General features: G+C 35.2%; 6 protein-coding genes across 7 annotated transcripts; 2 read left to right on the top strand and 4 right to left on the bottom strand.

Annotated features, from left to right (window-relative positions):
• Positions 1-7: 7 nt before the first annotated feature.
• LOC105314001 (disintegrin and metalloproteinase domain-containing protein 10-like) lies at positions 8-5,208 on the bottom strand. The gene is made up of 23 exons (XM_019999530.1): positions 5,067-5,208; positions 4,889-5,006; positions 4,711-4,844; positions 4,593-4,662; positions 4,515-4,544; positions 4,342-4,462; positions 4,235-4,295; positions 4,098-4,183; positions 4,004-4,053; positions 3,878-3,944; positions 3,662-3,745; positions 3,506-3,590; positions 3,395-3,455; positions 1,707-1,812; positions 1,501-1,663; positions 1,283-1,421; positions 1,111-1,209; positions 863-1,010; positions 757-814; positions 530-599; positions 435-480; positions 300-381; positions 8-246 (listed from the first exon to the last, which is right to left on the bottom strand). The coding sequence occupies exons 1-23, from the start codon at positions 5,110-5,112 to the stop codon at positions 92-94; spliced, it is 2,079 nt and encodes a 692-aa protein (XP_019855089.1). The 5' UTR covers positions 5,113-5,208; the 3' UTR covers positions 8-91.
• Positions 5,209-5,225: 17 nt separating this feature from the next.
• On the top strand, positions 5,226-6,387 carry LOC100641745 (uncharacterized). Its single transcript, XM_003382932.3, has 6 exons — positions 5,226-5,327; positions 5,373-5,584; positions 5,634-5,671; positions 5,730-5,769; positions 5,823-5,946; positions 6,026-6,387. The coding sequence occupies exons 1-6, from the start codon at positions 5,294-5,296 to the stop codon at positions 6,211-6,213; spliced, it is 636 nt and encodes a 211-aa protein (XP_003382980.1). The 5' UTR covers positions 5,226-5,293; the 3' UTR covers positions 6,214-6,387.
• LOC100637820 (ER degradation-enhancing alpha-mannosidase-like protein 1) lies at positions 6,353-10,568 on the bottom strand. The gene is made up of 14 exons (XM_019999540.1): positions 10,401-10,568; positions 10,148-10,304; positions 9,596-9,668; positions 9,443-9,546; positions 8,803-8,974; positions 8,378-8,561; positions 8,239-8,330; positions 8,099-8,184; positions 7,913-8,045; positions 7,692-7,862; positions 7,415-7,488; positions 7,275-7,371; positions 6,993-7,184; positions 6,353-6,837 (listed from the first exon to the last, which is right to left on the bottom strand). The coding sequence occupies exons 1-14, from the start codon at positions 10,549-10,551 to the stop codon at positions 6,739-6,741; spliced, it is 1,785 nt and encodes a 594-aa protein (XP_019855099.1). The 5' UTR covers positions 10,552-10,568; the 3' UTR covers positions 6,353-6,738.
• Positions 10,569-10,598: 30 nt separating this feature from the next.
• Positions 10,599-12,374, bottom strand: LOC105314009 (fibrous sheath-interacting protein 1-like). 2 transcript variants are annotated; one of them, XM_019999549.1, is made up of 10 exons: positions 12,272-12,374; positions 12,181-12,220; positions 12,096-12,135; positions 11,718-12,049; positions 11,553-11,667; positions 11,369-11,508; positions 11,126-11,322; positions 10,996-11,065; positions 10,826-10,951; positions 10,599-10,761 (listed from the first exon to the last, which is right to left on the bottom strand). In XM_019999549.1, the coding sequence occupies exons 1-10, from the start codon at positions 12,340-12,342 to the stop codon at positions 10,666-10,668; spliced, it is 1,227 nt and encodes a 408-aa protein (XP_019855108.1). In that variant the 5' UTR covers positions 12,343-12,374; the 3' UTR covers positions 10,599-10,665. The 2 variants fall into 2 exon arrangements, with proteins under 2 accessions (XP_019855108.1, XP_011406202.2); XM_011407900.2 differs by lacking the exon at positions 12,272-12,374 and having other exon boundaries at positions 11,718-12,031; positions 12,086-12,135; positions 12,181-12,222.
• On the top strand, positions 12,374-13,015 carry LOC100641872 (uncharacterized). Its single transcript, XM_003382933.2, has 3 exons — positions 12,374-12,526; positions 12,580-12,695; positions 12,840-13,015. Exons 1-3 carry the CDS (start codon positions 12,395-12,397, stop codon positions 12,910-12,912), a joined length of 321 nt encoding a protein of 106 aa, XP_003382981.1. The 5' UTR covers positions 12,374-12,394; the 3' UTR covers positions 12,913-13,015.
• Positions 12,871-16,534, bottom strand: LOC100637945 (protein bicaudal D homolog 2-like). The gene is made up of 5 exons (XM_011407906.2): positions 16,231-16,534; positions 15,598-15,713; positions 15,282-15,416; positions 15,008-15,231; positions 12,871-14,952 (listed from the first exon to the last, which is right to left on the bottom strand). Exons 1-5 carry the CDS (start codon positions 16,511-16,513, stop codon positions 13,041-13,043), a joined length of 2,670 nt encoding a protein of 889 aa, XP_011406208.2. The 5' UTR covers positions 16,514-16,534; the 3' UTR covers positions 12,871-13,040.
• Positions 16,535-16,753: the final 219 nt, after the last annotated feature.

Raw genomic sequence — 16,753 nt, forward strand, 5'->3', positions numbered from 1 at the left:
TAGTTGCTACAAGTCAGCAAATTAATTCATGTAAATTTAAATGCAACATGTATACACTCCACACACTTAGTAAAAATTTAATTATTGTTATTTATAATCTTGTTGCTTCAGTTTGCTGTCTTCTCCTTTGCTCCAATAATCCCAAATTCTCTGAAGCAGCTGACGGCCTCTCATTTGTAACTTTCTTTTTTGTTTTCTTCTTGTTTTTACGACGATAAGTCACTTGCAATAGTATTATTACTATAACTGGGAGAGTGAAGATAGAAATAATAATTTGAATTAAATAAGTGAGGCTTTACTTGTAAGAGCTACTCCTCCAACTACCCAGTACCAATTGTCTTTAATCCAATCAACAATGGAAGAGAAGGAAGGAATTAAATCCTAAAATCAACAACAAAATAATAATAATAACAAAAGCAATAATATTCAGTTACCGCTAGATCATCCAGTGGTATATTAGTGTCAACAAAGATGCACTCTCTAAATGAAAATTTAATTAATAATAGTATTAATTATAATTATGTTTAACCTATTATCATCACAGTATCCAGTAAAGTCTTTGCATGGGAAACCAGAAAGAATAGTAGCATTCACAACACCTAAAGTATACAGAAAGGATGTGGTTATTAGCTCAACCATAACCACATTTAAAAGTAATTATGTTCTTAGCAAACTAATAATTGTTTGGTGCTCAAGGTATTAAAAATTATTTTAGTCAATAACTTAGAAGCTTGTGATGTGTGGCTGTTTATTTACCTTGCCTATCAAAAGTTGAGGTACATTCTCCATCAAACATGCAACAAACGTCACACAACTAAATGAAATAAGTGATCATTCATAAATTATCATTATTATCATTTACTTTACTATCCTCAGTACAAAAGCAAGACGGGACATTATAACGAATACAAACAGACCCGGAGCAGACTCCATCAACGCAAACATTGTTATCATTATTACAGAAACTTGAATTGTCACGAGTTGGAGTTGGGCATGTCTCATTCAGACCAGTACACATCACAATAATGTTAAGGATAATAATAATAATAAATAATGAAGAATTAGAAAAGAGAAAGAGAGAGGAAGGTGGAAGAGGGTAAAAGAGGATATTTGCAGGTAGACTCTACCAAACATTCATCTCCTCTACTGCAAACAGTACCAACTGCTGATGGGGTACAATCACTAGTACAGCATGTATACTTATTTGGACTATATACAACAACAAAAATAACAACAAAAATAACAATAATAATAATACTCTCAATGATCCAATATGCTGTACCTGCAGGTAGCATTAGGTTCTAATAAACATTCCCCAATCCTGCAACAAGCATCATTCGATTTACATGTACTGTTTGATCCACAGTCACACTCTTCAGTCCCCTCGACAATGCCATTACCACACACTTGAAAGAATGGCTCTAAGTAATGATAAAATATCAATATAAATATGCATTAATAAAATATCAATATATTAATACACACAATCCTCCATCTCACCTAATATAAAGCAGTCTCCATTATTGACAATAGTCTTTCCCATTATATCCCGGCTACAGCTGGAGAATTGTTTATTATTTGGTAAGGTCCCATCAGTTGCAGTAGCATACATAATGTAGTTGCCTTGGCTACCACCAGGTGCACATGTTCCTTCTGGATCATGCTGTGTACATATGATATTACTAATCTCTTTCTTCATTGCTTACTGGTGATCCAAAGTTGTGTCCGATTTCATGAGCAGTTGTAATGACTGAGACTGCCTGAGGTAGTCTCCGACCAAATGTTATTAATGTAGTGAGACCAGTATTAAGACTAAAAAATACAATTAATATTCTTATGATATGCTGTAAGTTTGAGTCACAAGTTCTTGAAGTATACAAGTTAATACATTCATACATGCTTTAGGCAATGGTAGAGTTGGAGCTAATTTAGCTCAAACTTTCTAGACAGCATAAGGGCATCAATATATATCAAAAAATGTAATAAAATTAAGTGACTTTGGAGTCATTATTTTGAAAAAAAAACCATAAGCTAGGGCATTTTTCAAAATTTGCTAGTTTTTAAAAAGTGCTCATGACTCCAGAATTTGAGCTCAGAATTGGCTCAAACTTTTTGCGTAGTATAAGGACATCAATATGTATCAGAAAATGTAATAAAAATTTGGGGTGATTTTGCAGCCATTTTTGGAAAAACCATGGGCTATAGCCTTGGGTATTTTTCAAAATTTTGGCATTTCCTTAAAATAGCCATAACTTAAAAAATTGAAGTTAAAATCAGCTCAAACTTTCTACACAGCATAAAAACATTAATATGTATCAGAAAATGTAATAAAAATTTGGGGTGATTTTGGAGCCATTTTTTGGAAAAACCATGGGCTATAGCCTTGGGTATTTTTCAGAAATTTGGTGTTTTCTTACAATGGTCATAACTTGAAAAATTGAAGTAGGAATCAGCTCAAACTTTCTATACAGCATAAAAACATTAATAAGCAACAGAAAATGTAATAAAAATTTGGGGTGATTTCGGAGCCATTTTTTGGAAAATACCATAGGCTATATAGCCTTGGGTATTTTTCAGAAATTTGGTGTTTTCTTACAATGGTCGTAACTTGAAAAATTGAAGTAGGAATCAGCTCAAACTTTCTTCACAGCATAAAAACATTAATATGCATCAGAAAATGTAATAAAAATTTGGGGTGATTTTGGAGCCATTTTTTGGAAAAACCATGGGCTATAGCCTTGTGTATTTTTCAAAATTTTGGCATTTACTTAAAATAGCTGTAACTGGAAAATTGAAGTTAAAATCAGCTCAAACTTTCTACACAGCATAAAAACCTCAATATGCATGAAAAAATGTAATAAAATTTTGGGGTAATTTTGCAACCATTCCATTTTTTGGAAAAACCATGGGCTATAGCCTTGGGCGTTTTTCAAAATTTTGGCATTTCCTTAAAATAGCCATAACCTGAAAAATTGAAGTTGAAATCAGCTCAGACTTTCTACACAGCATAAAAACATTAATATGCATCAGAAAATCTAATAAAAATTTGGAGTGATTTTGCAGCCATTATTTCAAAAAAACCATGGGCTATATAGCCTTGCGTAGGTTTCAAAATTTTGGAATTTTCTTAAAATAGCTGTAACTGGAAAAATTGAAGTTCTCAGAATCAGCTCAAACTTTCTACACAACATAGCATAAAGATATCAATGTGTATCAAAAATAAAATAAAAATCAGGGGGGATAATTTGATAAAGAGACATAGAGAAAATTTTGCACTTTCTGTATCACTGTGCCTATACCAACACATGCTTCAGAAATGGCTGATCTATTTTAACAATTTTATGCAAAAAATTGCTTTTCAATGTTCAAAATTTGTTAATCAGCTAATACTGACTTTAGCTCTCCTCCAAATGTTTGAGTTCTCTCCTGACAAATTCCACCAGCCCGTCCTCCATCTAATATTAATTGATTAGTAATTAAACTATACATTATTTAATTAATATACCTGGATCTGCCACATATGCTAGTCCTATGGTACCAGAGAAATCAGAATAAGTAAAGAGATGGCCAAGACACACTGAATTAAAATCCTAATAATAATAATAATAACAATAATAATCATTATTATTTTATAATAGTAATAACATTTTGTGTCACTTACAAATGCTGCAAAATTTTGCAGTAATTCGTCCACTTGGAAATTTCCATACAATGGATTCTCAGATGGAGAATTAGATGCTATTACCTAATAAATCATATAATATTATTAGAATTACTGTTGATAATATCAAGAGTAGATCTACTGTTGATAATATCAAGAGTAGATCTACTGTTGATAATATCAAGAGTAGATCTACTCTTGATAGTATTCACTGACATCAGCAGCTGTAATAGCAAGCCCATAATTTGTTAAACTTTGATCTCCATTTTGAAAAGTAGTATCCCTTTAATGACAAATAAACAATAATCATTAAATCATTAACTACTAAAGGGGCATAAATACCTGTATATTATATTAGATTCAGTAATATGCAATGCCATTATTTCCAGAGTCTGGAGAGGAGGAGAAGAGATGAATCAATGCAACATAGACTTACTGTAGCTTCATCATTATCACCAACTTGACTGTAAAACTTATAATCAGCATAAACATGCATTGAACATGTATTCAATGCACCATCAGCTACAGGAATTAAAGAAAAACAATTAAAAGAATTTGCATTAGTAGACTCACATTGTCTCTTTCTCAATCTATTACTGAAGGAGCTAGAGTATCTAATGTGCTTGGCTGATTCCTATAAGCAACAATGCATGCCATTACTAAGACTAATAAACAATTACTTGAATTCTCAACAATTTATCACTTATTCCACAGGTAGTTGGATGAGTAAAGTTTACATCACTTGTTTTATAAACCACTACATTTTGACCATTCTTGAAATCCCTGTGCTCCTTAAAATGACTTAAAATGTAAAATAATTATAATAATGATTTTAATGTTCATTTATGCTTACTTTTTAATATGCTCTACATGGTAGGTCTCTCTATCACAGCAGTAATAATAATCATAATTAGTAGACTTTATCATTTACTTTTGACTGTGTATAATTCCTTCAAAATAATTGTCTTTTATTTTACCATGGACAATTGAATTATCTTCTCCTAAAAAAATTATGATATTAATATACAGTGACAAATTCTACTAATTACCAATAATGTGACCAATCACAATGTGCCGTGTATCCATTGCAACATGACGATGGACCCCATTCTCTTTATGCAACTTTAGTTTGAAATCAGTCGAGAAGAGATGCTGATTGGTTGTCATGTGCAGTCGAAAATTCCTGAAAAAGAAATTTCACACCTCCCCCTTTCTCTCTCTCCTTGCCTTCCATGAGCATTAAAGTTGAGATAAGCACTGATGTGCCTATCAGAAGTATCTATTATTGATGGTTGGACGGCTACAAACTCATAGTATTGGACATAATCCTCAAAGGATAAGATACCTACAGGGAGATCAAAGTGATATTAAATTATACTCGTCATAGCAATTTCATAACTTTAACCTGTAGAGAGTAAAGATAGGATTAACAGCGTAAAGTATCCGTTCATTTCTTTGCTTTTTTTGCCGAGCTTTTTTCTATGGCTTTTTCCTTTTTGCAGTCGTTGGCAGCCACACCCCACTAAGCTAACAAAATTACAAGCCCCGCCCTAGGAACAGCTCCACCCTTGCAAAATAGACACCAAGAAGGCAATCCCTGAGTGACGAGATCATCACTGACCCTGCCAAAACATGTACCGTTATCTTTATCTCTCCTGTCTTGCTGGTAATGTCTAACTTGTCAAGATATACTCCTACTTTCTTTCTTTAGTTGCCTTGCTATGCGTCTCAGGCCAGAATCCAGTAGAAGTAACATGCAGGCCACCTTGCTGCACTTGGATGGACAGAGAGTACGGTAACAGTAGTAGTGATCCTACTCCTAGAGGGTTCGTTCAAACTATTCTGCCCAATCCCGAGGACATGCTCAGTGATCCCTGCATTACAATAACTGCCCAAAACACCAATCAATACATTGAGATACTGGTAAGCCTTTCAGCCTTCCTACATTATGAGTTTTAATACTTTTGAACAGCTTGAAACAGTCAACTTAGGAGGAAACAGCAGAGTATGGTAAGGAAAGAAAGACAGTGAATAGTATTTACATTACCATATTGCTTTGTTTTTCTAGTGTTACTGTTAATGATAATCCTGAACCAGCCTGTGGAAATGTAAGACTTGTTTATTATCCAATGACAATGCATCCTGTCTATTTCTCTTTCAGGGTCAAGTTTCTTACTGCAATACCATACCTAGTGTTAACCTGACTGCTAGGATATTCTGTGATGATTCTTGTGATCTCTCTGCCACTAGCTTCTGGGTCCGTGTTAACCTCAGTGCACCTGTTGGTGAGTTTATTGATATACTGATGATTGATACTGATATAGATGATTGATACTGATTATATGATACTGATATTATTTTTAGATTTTGATGATGAGCACTGGTGTGATAGGAGGTTAGGTGATTATCCATCAGGATTGCTACAGGTGGTCACTCCCCCTGGAGTCACCAACCCAACTGAGCCTCCCAGTGCTGGTTCACTGGTCTCTCCGTCTTCTCTCCTCCTCTTCCTCCTTATGCTCATTGCCGTTAGCTTTTACGCTAAACTTTAATATATTTTTATTGCTATAATTATTGTTGCACTTTTAAAATTGTTTTTTATTTATGCTTTGTTTTTAGCCAGTGATTACATAATCTTGTGCATATATACATGCAGAGTATGCACGTATACATTACACAAATTTCCTTTACGCTTCTTTGTAAAGATGTTGTATGTTACTCCTTCACACTGACACCTTATTTGGCAGAGAGATATTTGTGCCATTGCCAAGTGCTAATGAGTCATGAGATGCCTGTGGTGTAGTCACTAAGTGCATGTGTATTCATTACAGGCTTGGGATTAGAAGTCTCATGAATATCATGATAGAATGATAAGGGAAGTATGTAAAAGGATACTGTGGGTAGTGACATATGACACATTGTTTCGACCAAATATAGATATTTCCTTTCCTGTGAAGAAAATAGAATAATAGATATTTCCTTTCTTGTAAAGAAAACAGTTCATTATTATCATAAATCATATGCGATATTTTAAATACAAAAATTTGGTGTGATTGTTATTATTATTATTATTGTTACTATCTATGATCGTGTAATCCAATAAAGTTTTCAAGTTCTGTGAAATGTTCTTTAACTAAAGGTAGTGAATGTCTCCTAATGTTACTGTATACATTACACTGGGAGAGAGAGAAAGAGAGAGAATTAGTTATTGCTACAATAGAAGAATGCAACACATTACCACACCTTGATGTACGTGTACAGACAAACAAACAAAACTACATGTAATTTACCAGAAACAGATTTGCCTAATTACATGTATAACTCCACTTACTGATGTTGACAGCATTGTTTCATTAATACGTGACATGCTCCGCCCTCTATAATAATTCCGACACTGACCATGCCCACTTTCTTCCTCCCACTGTTTCCTGTGTAGGGTGGAACTGATTGGAATCACATGACCTTCCGTTGTAAATAAATAATTTGCTGAATGCTTGTTGATGACATGATCTGTATCAAATAACTGCATGTAAGAGAGATAATTAATATTCCTGCATAACTGCTTTCATGAAGTATTAGTATTAGTATTAGTATTATTTCATAGTACTCATACCAGATATAAATATTTGCACATTTCACTAAGAAAGAAACTCTCCATTCTGTCTTCCTTCTCTTTAGTAATGACATCATGAAGAGTAGCATAACCACATCTACACAAAATGATAAGCAATTCCTCCTCTCTCTCTCACTCACTTGGCTTTCATGTGCTTGTTAATGCTGTTCAGGATATCAGTGCCAACATGTAAATAGAATGGATTATGGGTAGCCTGAATGAGTTAAGGAGATAGAAAGAGAGCTAGATGCAGGCTACAAGTCTACAATATACAGTAACTAGAAATTTTTTATGGCCCAAAATTTCTGTAAATATTGAAAAACTTAATCCCTACTCTTCTATTAAGCCACAGCAGGCAAAGTTACAAAAAAATTCTAGCTACATTTTGTATATACATGTAATATACACTAGGCTGACTTGATACAGTAAGTAGGTTGATTCTGCTAGTTCTGGTCTGAGTGGGTAGAATGATACAGATGGAGACTTTGCTTTCCAATCGTATCTCTCTGGGAGTGACTCATACTTCCTCCATAATGTATAATATAATGCGTGTGTACATATTGCTTCATCTAGGTCACCTGCTAATACCTAGAGATATTGGAATGTTATCATTCTTGGGCTGTGTGATTATATTATACTTGCAGTCCAGCAAAAGATGCTGAGAGAGAGTCAAACCAGAAGTTATACAATTTACCGGAATTATAGTTTACATTAACATACAGTGGACTCTGGAGCCACTTATCGTTAATAATAATATCTAAACAACTGCAGCTGTAGAGAGAGAGAGAGGGATGGAGGTTGAGGAGTAGGTTAAATAATCTTACCATCCTTTTCTCATGTATTTCATTATATTTTTGTAAAATTCAGTAAACATTTCCAAGTCTTCTCTTTCGCCAAACAATATAAACGACTAAAAATTAATCAAAAATAATGACGTAATGATAATAACAATAACAATAATTACTTTTAATAAATATTCGTAAAATGAATCAACTCCAGCACCAATCCCACTCATAGGCCCAATCCAATCGCCACTATGAATATTAACGACATTACCTAAAAACCACACCTCTTCATTAATATTCATAGACACCAATAATTACCCACTAGACCGGTCCGAGGGTGTCTAAGGTCCCAGAGAGTTCTCACTGCTCTCCTAGCAAGGTTCTCGTAGATGGGATCACCGACAAGCCTGCTCAATATTGAAAACTCTAATATCAAAGAGCCAGCGCCAGCTGTACATGTTTCTGGTACGCCACCGGAAGGGACTCCATGACACAAATTAACCTATCATTATTTTAATTATTCATTGATTATTATTTATTTACAATGCCACTCTATATAATGGACACTTATTAACAAGAAAGTTGCTCTGTTATACAGAGGTGCCCTTTATGTGGAGGTTATTTTATACAGTAAGGAATGTTAATTGGTACACTAGGTGCTGTCTGTTAAATGGAGGTGTACACTATAGAGTGTCCATTAGAAGAGCCTACATATTGTGTTTATGTATTTATTTATTTCTTACTCGTGGGTGTGGTAGCCCAGTTGCAGTGTTTTCAAAAGCTGGTAGAAGTCTCTCCGCAAGATCATGAGCTACATGCAGTAACTCATCACTGTAATGGAGTGGTCTGAAATCTCCTAATCTCTTATCAGCCTCAGTGATTATTAGGTGAGACGATAATAGCGAACCAATTACTCTAATATATTATTAATTATATGTAAATATTGCCTTAACATCATTGTATGCTCTATACTAATTTAGCATGAGCTGTACGGATAATAATATCACTAATAAATTTATAATATTTAAATGATAATAATCAAGCAAAGTAATTGCAATAACATTGCTAAGAAATTATTATGATATTTAAGAAAAATGCTAAAATCAAGCCAAATGCAAATGTACTGTATAACTAGAAATTTTTGTGACTCAAAATTTCGGTTAATTTTGTGGATTAAAAAAAATTACAGAAATTTAATCCTCAAAAATTTTGGTACACAATTTATTGGCCTATTTATATTAAAAGGCATGGTGAATTCACAAAAATAAAATCTACAAAAGCCATTTTGATGGCAATTCACAAAATTTCAGGCCACAGATATTTCTATCTATATGGAATTAATAACTCTATAAACTAGTACACACTAAAGGCACATCTCTTTACCTTATGTTAGCTTCAAATACTTGTACAGTGGGGCAATGGTCAAAGGTTATGTTATGGGATATGTATTCAACAGCTTCCATGAACCGCTCGGAATCACCCATTACCTATTGGTGGGTGGGGCAATGGTTACCATAGTAACAGTCATAGTCTTACCACTAGAGTGCTGAGGGCATCAATTAGAGTAAGGGAATAATCACCCAAAGCATCGTTAATGTTGATATTAGAACTAAATAAATAAAATATTCAAATTTTACAACATTTTGAGATGGTTCTACTCAGAAATGGACTTTCTTCAAAATTCGGCCAAAGACCATGGACATTTTTGCTTGTTACAAATTTCGTGACAATGGAACTAATGGTTTTTGCTTGTCACGGATTTCGTGACAATGGAACTAATGGTTTTTACTTATCATGAATTTCGTGACAATGGAACTAATGGTTTTTACTTGTCACAAATTTTGTGACAATGCAACAAATGGGTTTTTGCTTGTCACGGATTTTGTGACAATGGAACTGTGTAGAAAATTTGAGCTGATTCTGATCAAAATTGTTTTTTTTACAAATTTATTAGTTGCTCAAAAATTGGCTGTGGTCTTTGGCAAAATTTTGCCAAAAATGAAAAGGAGAGAATTCTCCATTTAAAAAAAATTTTCAGATACATGTAATTTATATACAATAGTGTGTTGGTGTTGTTCATTAACTAACGGGTCATTCCAGTCGTGGCCACGCCCACTACAATGTATCGGATCCAGTTCATCGTGAGGGAAGGCGTGTCTCATGTAATTATTGTACCCGTGATAAAACATTGCACGAGTTTCGTTGATCATTCTTAATCTCTCAGACTCTGGAAAAGACTTGTGAACTGAAAAAATAATAACAACAGCAAATATAACAATTAAAATGTACACTATGCAATAATGGAATAAGAAATTCCCTTATAATTATTGCTACTTGTTACCTATAGACGTCATTTGAACGTAGTATGACGTATTCCTGTTAGTTCTTACTGGCTGATAGTCGAACAGCATGTAAAGATGGGGTAGTATGCTCCATAGAGAGTTCATTGTTACTATCAGTAGGCACAATAAATCCCTACACCTTAACTCCATTAGCCACACCTCCAATTTCAGCCACGCCCAATCCCAGCCCCACCTAATTTTTTATGCAAAAAAAATAAAATTATTTTTTATTATTAAGTGATAAATGCCTATTGTTTGATTGTATTAATCATTTTCTGTGAGAGAGAGGGAAGTATTTTGTTCCATTAAACTTTGCTTGACTAGATATTGTATTTGCTCATCTGATAATGAAATAATTTCCTATAAAAATTGATGCCAACAGCTCAATAATAATGTAATATACTCTCTTCTCTCTCTCTTTTACCTCTTCTGTTTCTTTGTCTTGCACCTTGTTTTTCATACTTTCTAACTGTTTCTCAATCTCAGCTAATCTGCTCAACTCTGACCTGGTCTCATGCAACTCAAGCAAAATCTTATCCCCATAAGACATCTATCAAAACCATTAGAGTGCATTATAATTATCAACAAACTTACCTTCTTCAATAAAGATTCATCATTCTCTTCTACTTTTGAAGACATTGCTGGTACTAAACTGCCTAACTTACTAATAGCAAGAGTAACATAATTTGAGGTGAATAATTAGTGTAATATTTCAATGTACTACTTGTCTATTTCATCAAGAGCTTTGAGGTCTTTCATTGAGTAAGTATATCCTAATTCTTCCTCTTTCTCTTCTCCCTCCTCCTCCTCCTCCTCTAGTCCTTCTCTCTCCCTTCCTTCTTCTTCCTCCTCCAGTAGTTTCTCCAAGTGTTTCTTCTCTTCTTCAGTCATAGCTAAAACCTCAGATGCCTGACCAGCCAACTATAGCAATGAAATAATAATCATTTATTTCATTGTTACAAGTGACCTCTTTATTTCTGGATATGAATCTTGGCAATGGTTGCTTCTGATGCTTTCCATCTGGTGTTGTTTGAGTCTCAGACTCTGGTTCCTGTTCCATGGTATGGGTATCAGTCTCGACCTCAATGCACTCCACTCTTAAATCATCTAATAGTAACAATAATAATAATAGAAATAAAGAAAAGACTGACCTTTTTCTTGTGGCTGTGTTTCAAACAATGGTGGTATGACATTACTATTAATATTATTTGTTCCTCCATCACTGCCTTCAAGTGAAAGCCTCTGTCTCTTTACATCTCTCTCCCTCTAAAAATAATGAAAAAATAAATTAATGAATAAAAATGATAAAATCTTACTTTAGCCAGTTCGGCAAGTCTGCTGTCTAATCGCTTCATTTTAGTTATTGCTCTCTTTATTTTTGCAGCCATTTCGTCTTCTTCTCTCTCAGCAGCTTCCCTTTCATTAGCAAGATATTCATTAGAAATAGGTGATGGAAGAGAAGTAGAGATAGGGACTTTAACACTGTTGTTTTGTTTTTCTGCAATCTCCCTGTTAACCGTATCAGCAAGATCATGTAATCTTTTATAAAAATCGTCAGGCGATGTGAATATTATATCAGCCATGCTTCCTTCCAGACTATTATCGTCATCACGGTCATCACCAGTTGAGCCTTCTTGACGAAAAGGAACTAAAATAATATTAATAATTTCTATTTTGTGATTACAATAAATTACGATCTGGAGTCAGTCTTTCCAATTGAGACCTCCTTTCAGACTATATAAAATATTAATAACAGTAACATTCAAGTTTAAAAATTACTTTTCCTGTCCTTTCTCTGCTTGGTTCATACATTTCAATGCTATTTTTAAATTAGCAATAAATTTTCAATTATTTAAAAATGTTATTTCACCTTCCTTTATCTAGCAGCTCCATCTTGTTGTGAGGCAAGTCTCCTTTTCCCTCCTCTCCCTCTGACGCCATTTTATAAGGTAGGCGTGACTTAGATCTAAGTGGGCGTGTCTAATAAACAAAAATGGCCGCAATAAGAGAAGTCAGTAAGGCATGGCGTCCAATATCACTCCTTCCAAGATCCTTTGGTAATGGAGTTAGGCCCTATTCAACAGGAGGAGGAGAACCGCCTAATGGCTTTCTTTTCAATGAAAAAGTAAAGAAAAGAAAGAAAATATAATAAATAATTTATTTATTATTTTTGTGTAGCCATTGCTGCCTGGAGAAAAGAGAAAATGGGAGAGTTGGGAGAAGCCCTGGTATATTGGTATGGGCCTCAACTTTTTGTTGGTGTTAGGGATATGCATATGGAAACCAAACACTAGGTAAACAGACTAATCAATGGATGACCAATAAACAGCTCACACCTCCAGTGTGGCGTAGTAATATTTATAATTAGTTGACATTCTTGCATATAAATAAATGCCATAGTATTCATCACCTGGTAATCTCAATGTTTTGTTTATTAGTGTTAGTTCTTGGGGTCATCAGAAAGCATTGCAAAGATTAGAAGGAGATAGCACTTCGGAGAGCACGGAATAAAGCAAGTAGAATTAATAACCATCAATAACTATTAGTAATTATTAATAACCAATAGTATCTCATTGTTATAAAAATGATAATAATAATAATAAAAATATTAAAACATGAACCAGTATAGGTATTGACTGTCATACTCTTGAAGCTGAGAGGGTTAGTGGTATTACTTTACTTCGTTCCTCTTCTTCTTGATATCGCTCCAGCTTTTGACTGATGTCGAGTTTCTGTTTTATAGCTCTTTGGAGATAAACATCCAACAACTTGGCTTCACTTCTTAGCCGATTGCTCTCACTCTTTGCCTCATCAATCTTTCTCTTTAATTTGCTTATTTCACCGAGATATTCCTGACATCTTTTAGACGTGAGAGCACAAAGACTTGTCTGATCGTCCCTTTCTTTCCGAAGTGTCTTTAACTTATTCTTAAACTGATTGATCTCAGCTTCATGGCTCCTAGCTTGCCCCTCTAGCTTGCTCTTTAAGCTACTAACAGTGACCTCACCTGTAGTCTGCCTTGCTTTCATTATGGTTCGTAGTTGGGTTACCTCTTCAGTCCTATTGGCTAGTTTAGCTCTTAGTTTATTTATAATGACTTCCATCTCTTTGCTATCATCAGTTTTATCGCCCTCACTGTTGCTTGAAGGGCCTTTCCGTGGAGACTGAAAAGGACTGTTAACCACGCTTCCCATTCCCTCGGCAATCCCATTCCCATGAATACCCTTTCCATTAGCTAGCAGTGGCTGTTCTGTTGATTGCTTCAGACTATGTTGTAACATGTTCTTAGTGAATGATTCTAGTGGTGACCACATTGATTGTAATAGATCCTTCAGTTGAATGACTTCAGTTAGACACTGACTCTCTCTATTTATTGCAATAGATTTACTCTTTTCTTCAACTCCTTGACCTATTATTATAGTATATCCCTCCTCACTGGTTCTGCTGTTTTCTGTAGTACCTGTCCTTGCATTGGGTAGCTGTTGTTGCTGTAAGCTATTGATTGCTTTGTGAAGATTATTCATGCCGTCCTTCATTAGATCCAACTCATCCCTTGAAGATAATAGGATTGTCTCCAGTTTCTCTCTTGTTCCTGTTGCATTCATTAATTTATCTTCGATCTCGCTCAGTCGTGATTTCAACTCTCCCTTCTTAGCCTGTTCCTCTCTCAGCTCTTTCATTAATTGTTCTAATTGTGTTTGAGAGCTTTCCTTAAATCGTGTCATTTCATCTTTGATCCCGTCAGCTTCAATCTCCAGCGACACTTTCTCTCCATTCAACGAATTAATTTTATTGTTGAGCTGATGAACTATTTCTTTCTTAGCCTCCAGTTCGTCTCTGAGACTATTGAGGTCAGTCTCGTGAGTGTCGGCCAGTTCTTGATGTTTGTTTTTCCATTTATCAACGTCGCTCAAAATGGCCGACACTTGTCCCTCAAGCTCCTCCTTCTCTCTTGCTAATAATGAATTCTTGCTTTCTAGTTCCGCTATCACTTCATCCTGATGGGTGTGGCTTGAGTCTTCTTCAGACGACATTAAAGAGTTTTGTAATTCACTTAACAGACTAGGCATTTCTTTAGATGTGTGGGCGGTAAAAGGGGTGGAGCTTTGAATTTCGGTTGGAGACGTTGGAACGGAAGTTGTGACCATGTCGTCCGATACTGCTACTCTCTTTAATAAAGCTACACCCCTAGCCACACCTTCTCTGTTAGGTGTAATAAACGTGTCTTTCCTCAGTTTAGTTTCGAGTAAACTCTTGGCCTCTCTCTCTTCGTTCAGAGCCTCATAAACTTCCTTTGTCTGCTGCTCTAAGTCATCCTTTTCATGTACTATACTATCATAATGATCTTGTAGCGATGATAGCTCCATTTGTAACGAATTATTGGCTTCAGTGAGACTTTGAAGTTCTTCTTTGTACTGTGACAGCTGTAAGAGTTTTGGTCTTGCTCTATCCACTTCGTGTCTTAGGCTGTCTAGTTCTCCCTCCATAGTGATCTCTCTCTTCTTGTAGCCTCTCAGCTCTTCATTGACAGTACTGTAGTCCTTCTTTATTCTAAAGAGAATGATAAAAACCCTCTACATACACGTACATGTACAATGTACATTACTTTTCATTTTCATTGCTAAGTGCAGTATTTCCCTCCATGAGGTAGTCAAGTTGCGATGAAGTCTTCTTCAATTGTCTCTCCAGTCCTCTTCTCTCCTCCTCCAACTGCACAGTCTTCCTTGTCATTTCTTTCTCTCTCTCTTCCATCTCGACCAGGAGCGTTTCTCTCTGCCTCTCGAGATCTTTTATGCGCTTTTCGTAATCTCTCGATACTGATCTTATAGTCTGTGAATAAAAGGAGGAATATAATAAAGGAGGAATAGGACTATACTCACAGTAGCTGATTTCTCTAGTTCTTGTTTTGTTGTTTCGTAGAGCGATGTCAACTCTTCGTTTCTATACTGTAGTTGCTGCTTCTCCTCCAACAGTACTAACCCATATTCAGCTGCTTTGGCTCTCTCTTCATTTGCCTAAATACCAACAATTATGATAATAACATGAAAGTACTCTTTATTGATCATAATAACATTACTACTAATAATTAATCTAATGATAGTAATAATGAGAGAGAGGAAAATGAGGTTTAAAGATAATAATGATTATGGTAATGATTGTAATGAGAGAGAGGAAAGGAAGGTGTACAATACATACCTTCATAAAGTCGTTATTAATAATCTCCAGCTCATTCTTGAGTCTCTCAACCACTCCCTTGTCTTCTTGGCCTCCTATCACTTCCCTGCCATTGAGTACACTTGCTTCCATGACAACTAATGGGAACAATGACCCATTTATATAGAGCAAATGTAGTCACAATAATAATACAAGACTAATAAAAGTGGTTAGTCTAAACTGATAGTGTTGTTTGTGTGTATCTTAAAGCAAGCTGTTGCAATTAGTGGGTAATCTTGTTAAGGAAACACAAGTGGGATTTATAAGGTAATTATATGCCATACTCTCCTCCTTATGTCACATACATGCACGTATGTGCATAATCTTTATGCTACTCTATCTATAATCTCTCTCCTCTTTTGGTAATGTCCTAGTCCCCTCAGTCTTTCTGTGGTTAACTTTTACTATCAACACAGAAACCATTAAAGTTAAATACATTCAGTACACTACTCTTCCTCTAGCAACTATACATCTATGACATTATAACATTTAAGACTGTTATTATAGTATTGTCAGTTAATGGTCCATACTGCAATATTACTTATATCAACCATATACAATAACAGAGATAAGTGCTATTAGAATAATAAAATAGAAAACGTATTTAGTACTTACTCCACACTGGTGCCTTCAATAGTCCAAGAGGTAGCTTCAATAAATAAAAATAAATAAGTAGAGAAGGATAAGAGAGGAGAGAAGAGATGGAACAGAAGAGATGGAACAGAAGAGAATGGTCGTGACGCTTTTTGCCTAAAAATGCACTTCTAGCCACGCCCCTCGAGTTATTCGAAACCGCCTCCGCCATAACCCCCAAAAGGGTGGGGCTGGTCTGCAGCAAAGCGCAGATCCGCCCTTTAGCACAGCAACAACTTTTGAAGTCTTCTCTCTCTCTCTTCATTTATATAATGCCTGGTGGAAGCAGCAAGAAATTGGATCTTAATGAAGCCCTGGAAGATTCTCCACAAGTTAGTTGATCTAAATCTATTTGGTTTAACGTCTCTTCTGATAGACACAGGCACTAGCTGGTGCCATGGAGTCTTCCATTAGTTCACTGAGAGATTTTGTGTCCCAATTGAAAGACACTTGCCAAACACTTCACTCACAACAAGTGAGATAATGCAACTGTTATATCATTGTT

Source organism: Amphimedon queenslandica, unplaced genomic scaffold (genome assembly GCF_000090795.2).
Source record: "Amphimedon queenslandica unplaced genomic scaffold, v1.1 AMPQUscaffold_13516, whole genome shotgun sequence".
Taxonomy (NCBI): domain Eukaryota; kingdom Metazoa; phylum Porifera; class Demospongiae; order Haplosclerida; family Niphatidae; genus Amphimedon; species Amphimedon queenslandica.

Bases quoted from the DNA above. Each gene is read 5' to 3' on its own strand.
- LOC105314001 (XM_019999530.1), bottom strand. From the start codon at position 5,112: ATGAACGGATACTTTACGCTGTTAATCCTATCTTTACTCTCTACAG. The intron at 3,591-3,661 runs GTAAGTGACACA...TATTATTATTAG, and splicing joins TGCAAAATTTTGCAGCATTT to GATTTTAATTCAGTGTGTCT. The intron at 1,011-1,110 runs ATATCCTCTTTT...TGTGATGTGTAC, and splicing joins TTGGTAGAGTCTACCTGCAA to TGGTCTGAATGAGACATGCC.
- LOC100641745 (XM_003382932.3), top strand. From the start codon at position 5,294: ATGTACCGTTATCTTTATCTCTCCTGTCTTGCTG. The intron at 5,328-5,372 runs GTAATGTCTAAC...TTCTTTCTTTAG, and splicing joins TTATCTCTCCTGTCTTGCTG to TTGCCTTGCTATGCGTCTCA. The intron at 5,770-5,822 runs GTAAGACTTGTT...TTTCTCTTTCAG, and splicing joins CTGAACCAGCCTGTGGAAAT to GGTCAAGTTTCTTACTGCAA.
- LOC100637820 (XM_019999540.1), bottom strand. From the start codon at position 10,551: ATGGAGTTAAGGTGTAGGGATTTATTGTGCCTACTGATAGTAACAATG. The intron at 8,562-8,802 runs GTAAGAAATAAA...AAATAATGATAG, and splicing joins CTGGGCTACCACACCCACGA to GTTAATTTGTGTCATGGAGT. The intron at 8,046-8,098 runs GTAAGATTATTT...CTCTCTCTACAG, and splicing joins AAATACATGAGAAAAGGATG to CTGCAGTTGTTTAGATATTA.
- LOC105314009 (XM_019999549.1), bottom strand. From the start codon at position 12,342: ATGGCGTCAGAGGGAGAGGAGGGAAAAGGAGACTTGCCTCACAACAAG. The intron at 12,221-12,271 runs GTGAAATAACAT...ATTTAAAAATAG, and splicing joins GAGCTGCTAGATAAAGGAAG to CATTGAAATGTATGAACCAA. The intron at 11,668-11,717 runs GTAAGATTTTAT...CATTATTTTTAG, and splicing joins GACTTGCCGAACTGGCTAAA to AGGGAGAGAGATGTAAAGAG.
- LOC100641872 (XM_003382933.2), top strand. From the start codon at position 12,395: ATGGCCGCAATAAGAGAAGTCAGTAAGGCATGGCGTCCAATATCACTC. The intron at 12,527-12,579 runs GTAAAGAAAAGA...ATTTTTGTGTAG, and splicing joins GCTTTCTTTTCAATGAAAAA to CCATTGCTGCCTGGAGAAAA. The intron at 12,696-12,839 runs GTAAACAGACTA...TTTGTTTATTAG, and splicing joins ATATGGAAACCAAACACTAG to TGTTAGTTCTTGGGGTCATC.
- LOC100637945 (XM_011407906.2), bottom strand. From the start codon at position 16,513: ATGAAGAGAGAGAGAGAAGACTTCAAAAGTTGTTGCTGTGCTAAAGGG. The intron at 15,417-15,597 runs GTATGTATTGTA...GTTGGTATTTAG, and splicing joins TTAATAACGACTTTATGAAG to GCAAATGAAGAGAGAGCCAA. The intron at 14,953-15,007 runs GTAATGTACATT...CATTCTCTTTAG, and splicing joins CTTAGCAATGAAAATGAAAA to AATAAAGAAGGACTACAGTA.